This window comes from Notothenia rossii (genome assembly GCF_949606895.1).
Source record: "Notothenia rossii genome assembly, chromosome: 1".
In the NCBI taxonomy this organism is placed as follows: domain Eukaryota; kingdom Metazoa; phylum Chordata; class Actinopteri; order Perciformes; family Nototheniidae; genus Notothenia; species Notothenia rossii.
Window position 1 is genome coordinate 4,077,946 of NC_136912.1, and position 15,067 is coordinate 4,093,012.

The 15,067-nt window shown below is 44.6% G+C and overlaps 1 protein-coding gene across 1 annotated transcript; it reads left to right on the forward strand.

Moving 5' to 3' along the window:
- Window positions 1–5: 5 nt before the first annotated feature.
- Window positions 6–14,786, forward strand: man2b1 (mannosidase, alpha, class 2B, member 1; the record flags this gene model as incomplete). Its single annotated transcript, XM_079682809.1, has 19 exons — window positions 6–24; window positions 107–252; window positions 1,382–1,581; window positions 2,861–2,981; window positions 3,281–3,359; window positions 4,559–4,668; window positions 4,932–5,039; window positions 5,634–5,750; window positions 6,262–6,444; window positions 7,869–7,966; window positions 8,232–8,352; window positions 10,069–10,187; window positions 10,277–10,378; window positions 10,455–10,542; window positions 10,890–10,970; window positions 11,286–11,510; window positions 12,115–12,264; window positions 12,534–12,636; window positions 14,127–14,786. 19 exons carry the CDS (start codon window positions 6–8, stop codon window positions 14,222–14,224), a joined length of 2,268 nt encoding a protein of 755 aa, XP_079538935.1. The 3' UTR covers window positions 14,225–14,786.
- Window positions 14,787–15,067: the final 281 nt, after the last annotated feature.

The following is a 15,067-nucleotide window of genomic DNA, read 5'->3' on the forward strand; positions in this document are numbered from 1 at the left end:
CCCCCATGGCCGACCTCTTCACCGGTACCATTTCATTTTTTTCCATTTGGGGTTTTGTGAGTCAGTCTGTCACTTTCGGTTAATCTCACCTTCCTTCCCCCAACAGGGATCCTTCCCAACGGGTACAACCCCCCGACGGGCTTCTGCTGGGATCAGTCCTGTGACGATCCACCAATCAGAGACGACCCTGAGCTGGAGGACTACAACGTGGACGACGTGGTGAACCGCTTCGTCGCCATCGCCAACAGTCAGGTCAGAAACATCACTTCATTTGACAGTTGTTTTAAACCATTACTGAGGTCATAAATCAGGTGAGGACTAGCGACATGTTTTCATAGACTTCCATAAAATCTGACCACCTGCTGGCCATTAGAGGTACTGCAGCTTTAAGGCATTTCCGCATTACGGTACGTCCACATGGTTCCGAGCTTGCGGGTGGGCGTGTCTGGCGCGCGACGAACAACCAATCAGATTAATCTCCCGCCCCGGACACACAAGCGCGCGGTTTGATTGGCTAGCGCTTGTACTGGCATATGATTTGATTGGCTAGGGCTTGAACTGGCATATGATTTAATTGGCTAGGGCTTGAACTGGCATATGATTTGATTGGCTGGCGCTTGTACTGGCATATGATTTGATTGGCTAGCGCTTGTACTGGCATATGATTTGATTGGCTAGGGCTTGAACTGGCATATGATTTGATTGGCTGGCGCTTGTACTGGCATATGATTTGATTGGCTAGCGCTTGTACTGGCATATGATTTGATTGGCTAGGGCTTGTACTGGCATATGATTTGATTGGCTGGCGCTTGTACTGGCATATGATTTGATTGGCTGGCGCTTGTACTGGCATATGATTTGATTGGCTGGCGCTTGTACTGGCATATGATTTGATTGGCTGGCGCTTCCGTCAACACTTGAAAAGTTGAACTCTTCTCAAAGCGACGCGACGGACCCACAATGCAGTTCGGCAAAGCATGACGTCAGCCCGTTCAAAATGAATGGGAAGCGTCTCCGTTGAAGCACGCGACGGAACCGTGTGGACGTTACGTTAGGTGAACTTTTCAGACCTTTGGGACAAACCTTGATCTTATTACCCTTTTTTACATTATTATTTTTGTACAATTTTCATTAAATTAGCCTCAGTTTTATTGTGAATCATGTCATAATATTTGTTGTACTAATAAATATATCTAATCTTTAATTTCCTTTATAAAACTATTCGGTAGATTAGTCCCTTTGACGGTTTGATAACTTTGCTTTCCCTTTTCTTTGAAATGTTTTTCTTGTAAACCTGCACATTCTAGTATAGGTATAAACTAAACTCTTATTGTAAGACGCTTTGGATTAAAGTAAAAATGTTTTCGTTCTCCTCCCTCAGTCTCTGGTGTATAAGACGAACCACATCATCATGACCATGGGCTCAGACTTCCAGTACGAGAACGCCAACCTGTGGTACAAGAACCTGGACAAGCTGATCCGCTACGTGAACGCTGAGCAGGCGAACGGAGGGAAGGTCAACGTGCTTTACTCCACGCCGTCATGCTACCTGCAGGAGCTGCACCGAGCCAACAGCACCTGGTAACGAGCTCTTTAAATCTGCTTTCTGGAGTCGAAACGTGGATTTATAACTGTGGAGGAAATTCTTAAGAGAAACCGATCAATGATTCAAGTTTGTCTTTTGTTATATTTAGTCAATATACAAGTGGCATCGATCCTTAATGCTAGGAACAGAGCAGCTTCATCTCAGAGGATAGAGAAGTTCTGCACCCCGAACACAGCTCACAGAAACACTATATAGTAGAGAGATAGCCAACTAGTCCCACCCTTAAATTCCCCTAAGGCCCGGACACACCAATCTGACCCAAAGAACTCACACAGACGGACCCGTCGCACTGGAACATACCGCAAAGACTTCAGCCGACGGCCAAGAAGCACGTACGAACTGTGCATGCGTGAGTGGTAATAACTCTCCTTACCAGCAGGCGGCGGTAGTGTGTATTCGTCATTCAAAAGAGGCAACAACCGGAAGACAGGCTGCGTGATAACCGAGAGAAGAAGAACAGACTTCGTGATATAAACAAACAACAAATAGCGTGTTCCATGTTCACTCTACAGCGAGAAGCTCAAGGGGATTTCCCCAACCTGTGTCGAGAGCTGGAGTTAAAGGAAATCTCAGATTGGTCTTCTTACTTGCTTGTTTGGGCCCCTCACTTCCGTTTCACTTCTTGTGCACTGATTCGCTAGCTGAACAGCCAATCAGAGTGATTTATTTGACAGACAGCCTTTGGCCGACTGCCTACCGATCCGGCATGTTGAATCGGTAGGCAGTCGGCCAAAAAGGTGTTGGCACGGCCGAAAAGACACGATGGTCATCGACGGCCTGAATCGGCTTGGTGTGTCAGGGCCTTTAGACGTCATCTAACATCCCACCGTTAAACCCCCTCGTCCTTAACCATTTGCAAATCCACCTTTTACTTCCTTCACCCTCCTGAAATGTAAATCCTTAACATATGACTCTAAACACATACAAGAATACACAACAAATACAATTGAACAGAGTAAAAGGCAACCAGAGTATAAGACTATATGTTTGAAGTGATTATCTGATCATTTGACACGACAGAAACAATTGGAAGAGCAAGAATTGACACACAAAGTTAGATAAAGACAAAAGAAAAGACATTATGAGTGAGATAAGGGATGGAAAATACATGCATGACGAAACAGGAAGTAAAAGTCGGAGCCTCCCCACAGAGGGAAGAATCCAATCAATCTGAGTGTTTGATCATTTGACACGACACTAACCATAATGACAGCTTCAATGAAAGAGTAATCTCACGTCCTCTTTTCCCCCCAGGGCTCTGAAGACGGATGATTTCTTCCCGTACGCTGACGCCGCTCACGATTTCTGGACCGGATACTTCACCAGCCGCCCGGCGCTGAAACGATACGAGAGGATCAGCAACAGCAACCTGCAGGTAGAGAGGGGTTCATCCATTCATTTGCATTGAAAGTAAAAAGCAATATTAACACATTCTCATTTAAAAAAGTTTCATTAGACATCATGCAAATGTCTACATCTCCGAATGGTGAAAGTGAAGCTTAGAAAGCAAAATAATGACCTCAAAGTATTCGGAATAGAGCTTTACGATCACTATTATACTTGAACAATAAAAGGGATTACGGTATCTCTCATTATAGCTCAGGATCTGTATACAGCGGTGTCTTACATGTTGACATACAGTACATTATAAGTGTGTGTCTTTGTGTGTTTCAGACGTGTAACCAGCTGGAGGTGCTCGGAGGTCCAGGCTCCAGGAAGGGCCCATTTGGGGAGGGGGACAGCCAGACCCTGAGTGAGACCCTGTTTATTACTTCTTAATGTGGGGAAACTTCTGAAGCAATTGGAGTCAGGACTCAGATACCTCATTCACACCGACGGTGTTTCAGGGCCGGTTCGGAGCTGGAGCTTGAAAAGCACCGGTTTTCCTGTTCACACCGCAGCGGAGCAGCCTCTTAGCTCCGGAATCCGGTTCGTTTCGAGCACCAAAAAATTGTCAGGCCAGAGCAAAAGCACCGCATACGTCACGCTTACGTCGAGGCGGGGGCAAGGGCAGGGGCAGGGGCGGGATCAACTCCTGAACAACAACAAAAAGCCGTCGTTTTATCCAGTTCGTACACAACGATGGAGAAAGTTAACAAGCAGCAGTGGTCCACTGAAGAGACCAGCTACCTACTGGGAACCTGGTCTTCCGAAGAGGTACAGAGGAAGCTGGAGCACAATCGGCCATTGCTGTCGGTGTCAGCTGTGAGGGGTTTCCGCGCGGTTTGGCTTTATGAAGCAGGCACGCAAACGGTTACGTCATGACGCAAACGATGACGCAATGACGCAGCACCAGTCGGACTCTGGGCGGTGTGCAAAGAGCCGGAGCCAAACCGAAGAACCGGTTCTGAACCTGAAAAGCTCTAGCACGGAGCTTGAACCGGAGTTGCGTTGGTGTGAATGAGGTAAGAGAGGCGCGAGGAGAGCTGGAGCTTTGATGGCAAACACCGACGGTTTACTTGGAGTTACGGCCGGAGAATTGACGAGACAGGTGGTCTGTCACGAGTTGACACAGAGGTTTCCAAACCAATTCTGAAGAACTCTTTCTGCAGCTCGAGGTTTTAACTAGTTCGGAGTGTAATAATCAACATTCTTTATCAGTGAGACCAAACAATATGGACCCTGAATCTAACTAGAGCTCTCGTCCATAGTGTGAATGTGCGCCAGGGAACCTTCGTCCCTGAACAGTAAACTACCCCTCCTTAAGAGAGACAGCAGCGATACCCAACCCGTAGACCTATGCCGTGGGGAAGGAAAAAATGATGAACTGGGTCAAAGGTTGAATACCTAGTCAAATTATTCCCTAGCACTGACTGTAAAACTTAGCTTGGCCTTTGTGTGTTTACATTAATGTAATAATAAGATTTTCAATCAAATTGTGACATCAAGAATCAGACAGTTAGCACAAATGTTGTTTATATTCCTGACTCACTTCCTGTCTGTGTTTCTCAGAGGAAGCGATGGCGGTGGCTCAGCATCACGACGCGGTGTCGGGCACGGAGAAGCAGCACGTCGCTAACGACTACGCTAGGAGGCTCGCTAACGGCTGGCAGCGCTGCCAGGTAAAGCTGCTTCAGAAACCAGATCCTGTATCATCCAATCAAAATGCATTTAGCTGTGCGGGTAAACTAACTGTTCAACTTACTATGGAACCACTTTCAATGTCTCTAATGTGCAATGCCTTGTCTTTTTATGCTGCAACACAGACATTTCCCAGATTGGGATAGACATAGATATAATCTCTCTCTCTCTCTCTCTCTCTCTCTCCCTCCCTCTCTCTCTCTCTCTCTCTCTCTCTCTCTCTCTCTCTTTCTCTCTCTCTCAGGTTCTGGTCAGTAACAGTCTGGCTGCTCTCAGTGGATCGACTGCTGAGAGGACCTACTGCGACAACCTCAACATCAGTGTGTGTCCTCTCACTGAGGCCAGCAAGAAGGTGACACACACACACACACACACACAGACACACACACACACACACACACACACACACACACACACACACAGACAGACAGACAGACAGACAGACAGACAGACAGACAGACAGACAGACAGACAGACAGACAGACAGACAGACAGACAGACAGACAGACAGACAGACAGACAGACAGACAGACAAGAGCTTTAGCTGTTATCTTTGGGAAACCTCAATGTCATTAAGATTTCGCTCCGCGTTGCATTTAAATGTTTATTTAAAACTGCATCTACTATTTTGACAATGACAAGTTTTTCCAATTTGAGCTGATTCATTATTTGTAATTTGATCTAATATTCGTATCTCCTTGACAATAAGACGTGAACATGAGCACACACACACTAATAGAGTCCAAACATACACACACAGATAGCGTTCATTCCTTCCTTTAATGTTCCATTTTTGTATAAATGCTCACCTCGAATTTAACATAATTATATAGATGTAGATATAAACTATATATCTAAACAGATCAGAATGAGTTTATTGATCCCACAGCAGGGACGTTTAGAGTATTATTCATCCTTTTTTGTATTGATATTCTCTCTCTCTCAGTTCTCAGTAAATGTGTACAACCCTCTCGCTCGCCCCGTCTCTTACCCGGTCCGGCTGCCGGTTAACGGAGCATCATATGAAGTGACAGACGCTAACGGCAAACCTGTGGACTGCCAGGTGTGTGTGTGTGTGTGTGTGTGTGTGTGTGTGTGTGTGTGTGTGTGTGTGTGTGTGTGTGTGTGTGTGTGTGTGTGTGTGTGTGTGTGTGTGTGTGTGTGTGTGTGTGTGTGTGTGTGTGTGTGTGTGTGTGTGTGTGTGTGTGTGTGTGTGTGTGTGTGTGTGTGTGTGTGTGTGTGTGTGTGTGTGTGTGTGTGTGTGTGTGTGTGTGTGTGTGTGTGTGTGAATAATGACTTGCATATTGAAGTATTCTCCAGCCCTTGTTTACATGTATTTATTTATTTTTGTACTTAATTTCAATTGGCAGTTTGATCATTTCTGAAATGTCTTTTCTGTAATAACTATTATTATTATTTTTTGTTTGGACAGCATTTGATCAAATAATCCAGACCCTATATAATTCAGATTCATCTTTTCAACGTAATGCTCCAGCCCTCATGTGTTTCTCTTCTGTCACTTGTTCGCTCTGAAATGAAATCCCCCTCTCAGATAAACTGCTCTGTGTGTCCAGGTGCTCCCGGTGGCCTCCTCCACCCAGGAGGTGAGGAGGAGTCGAGGCTCCGCCCTCAGAGAGCTGCTGTTCCAGGCGGAGGCTCCTCCTCTAGGCTTCACCACCTTCTCCGTGTCCCTGCTGAAAGACGGACCTCCACCCGCCTCCCCCTCCCCCAGGACCCCCACCTCCATCCAGAACAAGGTGTGGAGAGCTGTTAGCATGAGAAAGCACTTTTCTCTTTCAATATTTGTTATTGTATTTTCAGGGGAGACAACACAAGAAACATAATCAAACCCACAAAACAATAACAACAAACAAAAACCTGAACAAACGGCACCAGTAGCAACACCTCCTCCAACACACACGAACGCACACATGACCAATGAGGGCACGAGATGAGTGTGTGCACAGATGGAAGGCTGACAGGCAGGTAGGCCATCCAGTTACTTTAGCCGGGCCGGCTCAGATGATTGGTCGTGCTTTTTACAGCGCCCCGGCTTCCACTGATGACGTTTTTTATGGATTTGTTGTCAAAGCACTTCAGATATTCATTGCTATCGTGATGTTAAGAGCATTCCATGGAATATAACAAAAAGTGATTCTGAAGTGAATTACCTACCCCCCCTTTAATGACCTTTAATGACCACCTTTCATTTGACTATTATCATGAAATGAAGTTTTAGAAATATACCAAAATGTCTTTATTTACCTCCAACCCAGCTTCATCACACACACACACACACACACACACACACACACACACACACACACACACACACACACACACACACACACACACACACACACACACACACACACACACACACACACACACCACTTATCTGTCATTTCTCTTTGAAGGTTAACTAAATATGATGTTTTCAGACATTTCACACAGGTCTACCACTCGTATAAAAAAAAAAAAGCTGTAGGAATAAACCCAACTTTTTGAAGATGAGCTTTAATTAAAGTTTTGTACTTCTCTCTGGAAAGTCAATATTTCTTAGTATATTTTCTTCGTGGCATTTTTTTTTTAAATACTTGATTTAGTGTCCTCTAGTCTCACTCGTTTAATACTGTGACATTCTGCCTTCTTGTACGGTGCAATCGGGGACCAGTCCCGAACAAACTCTCAATGTCGAGGACGCTTGCTTGGTAGCACATGTCTTCCGAGTCACTTGCTTCAGAAGCGAGGCAAGAATCCTTCCTAGCCTCGGAAAACGAAGAATGGTGGAACAGGCTAACAGGTGTGCGTCATATGCGAGGCCACGCCTTAAATGGAGCGCGATTTCCGCCAAAGATTTGGTCATTGGTCCGTGCGCAAAGCATTGTGGGGATTTTAAGACCGCGGAGTCTACACATGTGCAGCCTCGAAATGTCTCGCTACGAAGTTACCCGGCCTCGGTAGAATTCCAAGGATCCTTGACATTGGAACAGTCCTTCAGCGGGACTCGATGACGTAGTATGCTTGAAATAGTGGCTTTGGAGCAGCCTTACTTGACATTGAGAAACACCCTGAGTGTGTTTTGAAACCGTTGTTACGAAAAGTTCTGGCATTTCCTATTTCTGCCAGAGAGAGCAGTTTGTTCCAAATCTTTATTTACGTGTGTGTCCATGTTCTCCAGTTCCTACGAGTGACCTTTGACCCCGACACCGGCCTCCTGAGCGGCCTCAGCAACCTGGAGACCAAGCAGAGCATCAAACTGACCCAGAACTTCTACTGGTGAGTATTACTCTGAGAGAGAAGTGTAAACTAAAATGAATACTTCATGTTGACACGTACGTGTGTGTGTGTGTGTGTGTGTGTGTGTGTGTGTGTGTGTGTGTGTGTGTGTGTGTGTGTGTGTGTGTGTGTGTGTGTGTGTGTGTGTGTGTGTGTGTGTGTGTGTGTGTGTGTGTGTGTGTGTGTGTGTGTGTGTGTGTGTGTGTGTGTGTGTGTGTGTGTGTGTGTGTGTGTGTGTGTGTGTGTGTGTGTGTGTGTGTTCCAGGTACAATGCCAGTGATGGTAATGACGCCCGTAGTGACCAGCCTTCAGGCGCCTACATCTTCAGACCCAACTCCTCGACCCCCTTCGTCATCAGCAGCTCCGCCAAGACAGAGAGCATCCAGGTGGAGCAGCTGATCGTATATATACATTATCAACTACACTCTTAGGGTTATTCTTTTTATTGATATATACAGGACTGTCTCAGAAAATTAGAATATTGTGATAAAGTTCTTTATTTTCTGTAATGCAATTAAAAAAACAAAAATGTCATACATTCTGGATTCATTACAAATCAACTGAAATATTGCAAGCCTTTTATTATTTTAATATTGCTGATTATGGCATACAGCTTAAGAAAACTCAAATATCCTATCTCTAAATATTAGAATATCATGAAAAAGTATACTAGTAGGGTGTTCAACGAATCACTTGAATCGTCTAATTAACTCGAAACACCTGCAAGGGTTTCCTGAGCCTTGAAAAACACTCAGCTTGGTTCAGTAAACTAAATCACAAGTATGGGGAAGACTGCTGATCTGACTGCTGTCCAGAGGACCGTCATTGACACCCTCCATCAGGAGGGTAAGACACAAAAAGAAATTTCTCAAAGAGCAAGCTGTTCACAGAGTGCAGTTTCAAAGCACATCCACAAAAAGTCTGTTGGAAGGGGGAAATGTGGCAGGAAACGCTGCACAACCAAGAGAGATGACCGCAGCCTTAACAGCATTGTGAAGAAGAGTCGCTTCCAGAATTTGGGGGAGCTTCAAAGACAGTGGACTGAAGCTGGAGTCCAGGTATCAAAAGTCACTGTTCACAGACGTGTCCGGGAAATGGGCTACAATAGCCGTATTCCCATGGTCAAGCCACTTCTGAACTCAAGACAACGGAAGAGGCGTCTGACTTGGGCTAAGGAAAAGAAGCACTGGACAGTTGCACAGTGGTCCAAAGTCCTCTTTTCAGACGAAAGCAAGTTTTGTATTTCATTTGGAAGTCAAGGCGCCAGAGTCTGGAGAAAGGCTGGAGAGGAGCAAAATCCAAGTTGCTTGAAATCCAGTGTGAAGTTCCCACAGTCAGCGATGGTTTGGGGAGCCATGTCAGCTGCTGGTGTTGGTCCACTGTGTTTCATCAAGCCCAGAGTAAATGCAGCTGTGTACCAAGAGATTTTAGAGCACTACATGCTTCCGTCTGCTGAAAAGCTCTATGGAGATGAGGAATTCATTTTCCAGCATGATCTGGCACCTGCCCACAGTGCCAAAACCACCAGTAACTGGTGTACTGACCATGGCATTACTGTCCTCGATTGGCCTGCAAATTCCCCTGACCTGAACCCCATAGAGAATATGTGGGGTGTTGTGAAGAAGAAGCTGAAAGACACCAGACCCAACAATGCTAATGAGCTAAAGGCCGCTATTGAAGCATCCTGGGCATCCATAACACCTCAGCAATGCCACAGGCTGATTGCCTCCATGCCACGCCGCATTGATGCAGTAATCCGTGCAAAAGGATTCCCAACCAAGTACTGAGTGCATTAATGGACATTTTCCAATGTTTGATTGTGTTTTGCTGTTATAAATCTTTTTTTTTTACTTGGTCTGAGGAACTATTCTAATTTTTTGAGATAGGATTTTTGAGTTTTCTTAAGCTGTATGCCATAATCAGCAATATTAAAATAATAAAAGGCTTGCAATATTTCAGTTGATTTGTAATGAATCCAGAATGTATGACATTTTTGTTTTTTTAATTGCATTACAGAAAATAAAGAACTTTATCACAATATTCTAATTTTCTGAGACAGTCCTGTATATTTAGAGTTTAATGAGAGGATTATTGTGTTTCAGGGCGGTGTGGTGCAGGAGGTGCGGCAGGTGTTTTCTCCCTGGGTCTCTCAGGTGGTCCGGCTGTACTCTGACCGCAGAGAGCTGGAGCTGGAGTGGACCGTCGGCCCCGTGCCCATAGGGTCAGTGTATCACTTATTACTGTACAGGTGTATCTACATGTTATATAAGCTGCATTTTAACGGTTTGTGTCCGTATGTGTGTTCCTCAGTGACGACCTGGGGAAGGAAGTGATCACTCGCTTCGACACCAGCATCAAAACCTCTGAGTATTTCTACACGGACTCCAACGGCAGAGAGATGCTGCGGAGGAGGTGAGGCAGAGAGACAGAGCCCAGTAGCTGTAGGGTGACATTGTTTCTTTATGATATGTGTTGTTTCGTCCTGAAGGAAGGACTTCCGGCCCTCCTGGACCCTCAGGCAGTCGGAGCCCATCGCTGGGAACTATTACCCCATCAACTCCCGCGCTTTCATCAAGGTGTGTGTGTGTGTGTGTGGGTGTGGGTGTGGGTGTGTGTGGGTGTGTGTGGGTACACCTCCAACTCAGCTTCATCACACACACACACACACACTTATCTCTGTCATTTCTCTTTGAAGGTTAACTAAATATGATGTTTTCAGACATTTGACACAGGACTACCACTCGTAAAAAAAAAAAACTGTAGGAATAAACCCAACTTTTTGAAAATGAGCTTTAATTAAAGTGTTGTACTTCTCTCTGGAAAGTCAATATTTCTTAGTATATTTTCTTCGTGGCATTTAAAAAAAAAAAATACTTGAGTTAGTGTCCTCTAGTCCCACTCGTTTAATACTGTGTGTGTTCAGGATGAAGAGAACCAGCTCACTGTGGTGACGGATCGCTCTCAGGGAGGAGGCAGCATCCACAACGGCTCTCTGGAGATCATGGTAAGGCACACACACACACACACACTCACTCACTCACTCACTCACTCACACACTCACACACACACTCTCATACACGTCATTAAGTATGTTATTCCTGTCATGATATGTTTATTCTTTATTATTTCTTGTTGGCTGTTCTGTCTGTCTTCTATGTTGAAAAAGGGAAGCATGATTTCCACCCCAAAGAAGTCTGTTCTGTTGCTTACACTTGCATGCTTCTTCTCAATCAAAATATTTGAAACTATTTGGTTTATTACACCGTTTTGAGTCCCTTCAACACATGCACTGCCTCCCTATATGACCTCTCCCCCCCAGCTGCACCGCCGCCTGCTGTACGATGACGTCCGAGGCGTGGCCGAGCCTCTGAACGAGACGTCGGACATCTTCCCCGAGGGCCTGGTGGTGCGGGGGGGCGTCCTGCTGTCCCTGCAGCCCCCCGCGCGCGCTGCGGACGCTCACCGACCCCTCGCCCAGCAGGTGGTCCTGCAGCCGCTCCTCAGCTTCACTGACGGGAAGCTGCACCCTGACACCCGCCTGGAGGTTAGTCAAATGATCATAATAATAACAGATTAGGGGGGGGGGGGGGGGGGGGGTCAATCAGAAAAGGAGCTGGCCATCAGTAACAGACATTTTTATTACACGGTTTAGTTGAATACTCGATTCTGATTGGTCAATTCAGAACATATGACACGTTGTTAATCCAGTAGTACAGACCGCTGTCAAGCACTGTAACGCCCGTTGCTAAGGAGGATTGAGAGAGAGAAATAAAAACAAATCTTAATAATGAAATGTTTGCTCACAAATCATAATGTTTTGCTAATTATTTGGCGCTGCTGTAACAGTTCTGAGGATTTAGCAGCCAGGTATATATTGCACAGTTAGTGACGGCACATGTTGCACACAGTTGGTTGGTGTTGTAGTCTGTGTTATTGTGTGTGGGGGGGTCTACCGGGTGCCGTGGTGGTTATATAGTGAGAGACTTTTATCTCATTTTGATTTTTGTATTCCCAAGTTTAAGATTAAAAAAGTATAATTATAAGAATTGGTGAGTTCATGTACAATACAGACACATTAAAAGCCCTACATAACATCATCTACAACATACCCCACCCTAACTACAACCCAACAATAATTATGTGTGTAGTTCTCGGGGCTCCAGGCTGCGCTGCCCCCTGCTGTTCACCTCCTCACTCTGACTCAGTGGGACGAGGACTCTCTGCTGCTCAGACTGGAGCATCAGTTCCAGAGAGGAGAGAGCAAAGTGAACTCGGAGCCTGTGACTGTCGACCTGCAGGTACACACACCTGAGACACACCTCACACACACACCTAACACACACACCTGGTACACCTCACACACCTGCTACTGACATACAGGTAAAAAAAAAAGAGTTATTAGGTTAGTTTTAGGTACATGTTGATAATGTTATATTTCTGTTTAATTAAACCCAAACAGATTTACAGTTTAAGTATCGTAATACAAAGAAATAACGTAAATATGCATATTGAAACTTAAATCATTACTTATCGTCAATGACTGCTAATTCTACCACTTTGTGTGTAGAAGATGTTTTCCACTCTGAAGCTGCTGGGCGTGTCTGAAATGAACCTGTCGGCCAATCAGTGGAAAGACGAGATGAAGCGTTTTGATTGGACGCCACAGACAGGTACAGGTCACCATCACTTTGGGGTTCTGTGTAGGATTGTTCCAGACTCATGTGATCCAAGCATTGGTTGTCAAAGAACCTGAACATCAGCAGGAGAGGACTCTTTAAAGTAGACACTACATACTGATATACACCTGAACATCAGCAGGAGAGGACTCTTTAAAGTAGAGACACTACATACTGATATACACCTGAACATCAGCAGGAGAGGACTCTTTAAAGTAGAGACACTAGATATACACCTGAACATCAGCAGGAGAGGACTCTTTAAAGTAGAGACACTACATACTGATATACACCTGAACATCAGCAGGAGAGGACTCTTTAAAGTAGAGACACTACATACTGAGATACACCTGAACATCAGCAGGAGAGGACTCTTTAAAGTAGGGACACTACACACTGATATACACCTGAACATCAGCAGGAGAGGACTCTTTAAAGTAGAGACACTACACACTGATATACACCTGAACATCAGCAGGAGAGGACTCTTTAAAGTAGAGACACTACATACTGATATACACCTGAACATCAGCAGGAGAGGATTCTTTAAAGTAGAGACACTACATACTGATATACACCTGAACATCAGCAGGAGAGGACTCTTTAAAGTAGAGACACTAGATATACACCTGAACATCAGCAGGAGAGGACTCTTTAAAGTAGAGACACTACATACTGATATACACCTGAACATCAGCAGGAGAGGACTCTTTAAAGTAGAGACACTACATACTGAGATACACCTGAACATCAGCAGGAGAGGACTCTTTAAAGTAGGGACACTACACACTGATATACACCTGAACATCAGCAGGAGAGGACTCTTTAAAGTAGAGACACTACACACTGATATACACCTGAACATCAGCAGGAGAGGACTCTTTAAAGTAGAGACACTACATACTGATATACACCTGAACATCAGCAGGAGAGGACTCTTTAAAGTAGAGACACTATATACTGATACACACCTGAACATCAGCAGGAGAGGACTCTTTAAAGTAGAGACACTAGATATACACCTGAACATCAGCAGGAGAGGACTCTTTAAAGTAGAGACACTAGATATACACCTGAACATCAGCAGGAGAGGACTCTTTAAAGTAGAGACACTACGTACTGATATACACCTGAACATCAGCAGGAGAGGACTCTTTAAAGTAGAGACACTAGATATACACCTGAACATCAGCAGGAGGGGACTCTTTAAAGTAGGGACACTACACACTGATATACACCTGAACATCAGCAGCAGAGGACTCTTTAAAGTAGAGACACTACATACTGATATACACCTGAGCATCAGCAGGAGAGGACTCTTTAAAGTAGAGACACTACATACTGATATACACCTGAGCATCAGCAGGAGAGGACTCTTTAAAGTAGAGACACTACATACTGATATACACCTGAGCATCAGCAGGAGAGGACTCTTTAAAGTAGAGACACTACATACTGATACACACCTGAATCTTGTTCTCCAGGTGAGAAGCCGCTGCTGAAGGAGTTCCAGGAGCGCTCCGTATGGGAGGTGACTCTGAGGCCGATGGAGATCCGGACCTTCCTGCTCCGGGTCAGATAGACTTTAAGGAGTGATTCACTTTCAATCAATATGAGATTCCTGTGTTTGAATCAAGCGAGTAAAGACATTCTACATCAGTTAGAAATATATGGAAATTTACAAAGAATTGCCGATTTAAACCGGAAAACAGTGAAAAGATTTGTATCAAATCCGACCTGGGATGGGCTCCAGAAACAGGTGAAGATTAGAGGTTTTACAAAGAAATAAAGCAGATTTTGAAGATATTTTTTGATATCCAGCTGGAGTTTTGACCTCAAAAAGCCCCTTCCCCAAACACAGAAACAGTGGATTATTTGACACTGAATGAACGAACACGTGTCTCCTTTCAGAGACTCAGTATATGCACAGAATTTGCTGAAGCTGCCTTCGTACTGCACAAATGGACATCACTAAATCCATCAGAAAACTGCATTTTTTGTAGATTTAAGCACAATCACTCAGATCCTTAAAGACATTTCAGTGGCGCCTACATTCTGCCTCAGGAGTACCAATATTTGTAAATAATTTGAACATGATTTTGTACTGATCCTAAAGCAGCTGATAATAAAGTGTGTTATTCTTACTTTGTGTGAAAGTGTACGTTCTTGTTGTTGCAGCTAAACATCCACCGACACACTTACCTCTATATATTAAAGTCAGAACAGCTTATATTGGTGTTTAAGGACAATTTACTTAAAGGGGACCTATCGTGCATCTTGTATACATGAATATGTGTCCCCGGTGTTCCAGGGAACTCACCAAGTGTCAGAAAACACAACCCTCTCTATTTTCCTCCATACCCAAATCTCTTAAAAAGGGGCTGCAACGGATCTGATACAGACTGATCCAGATTTCAACACTTCT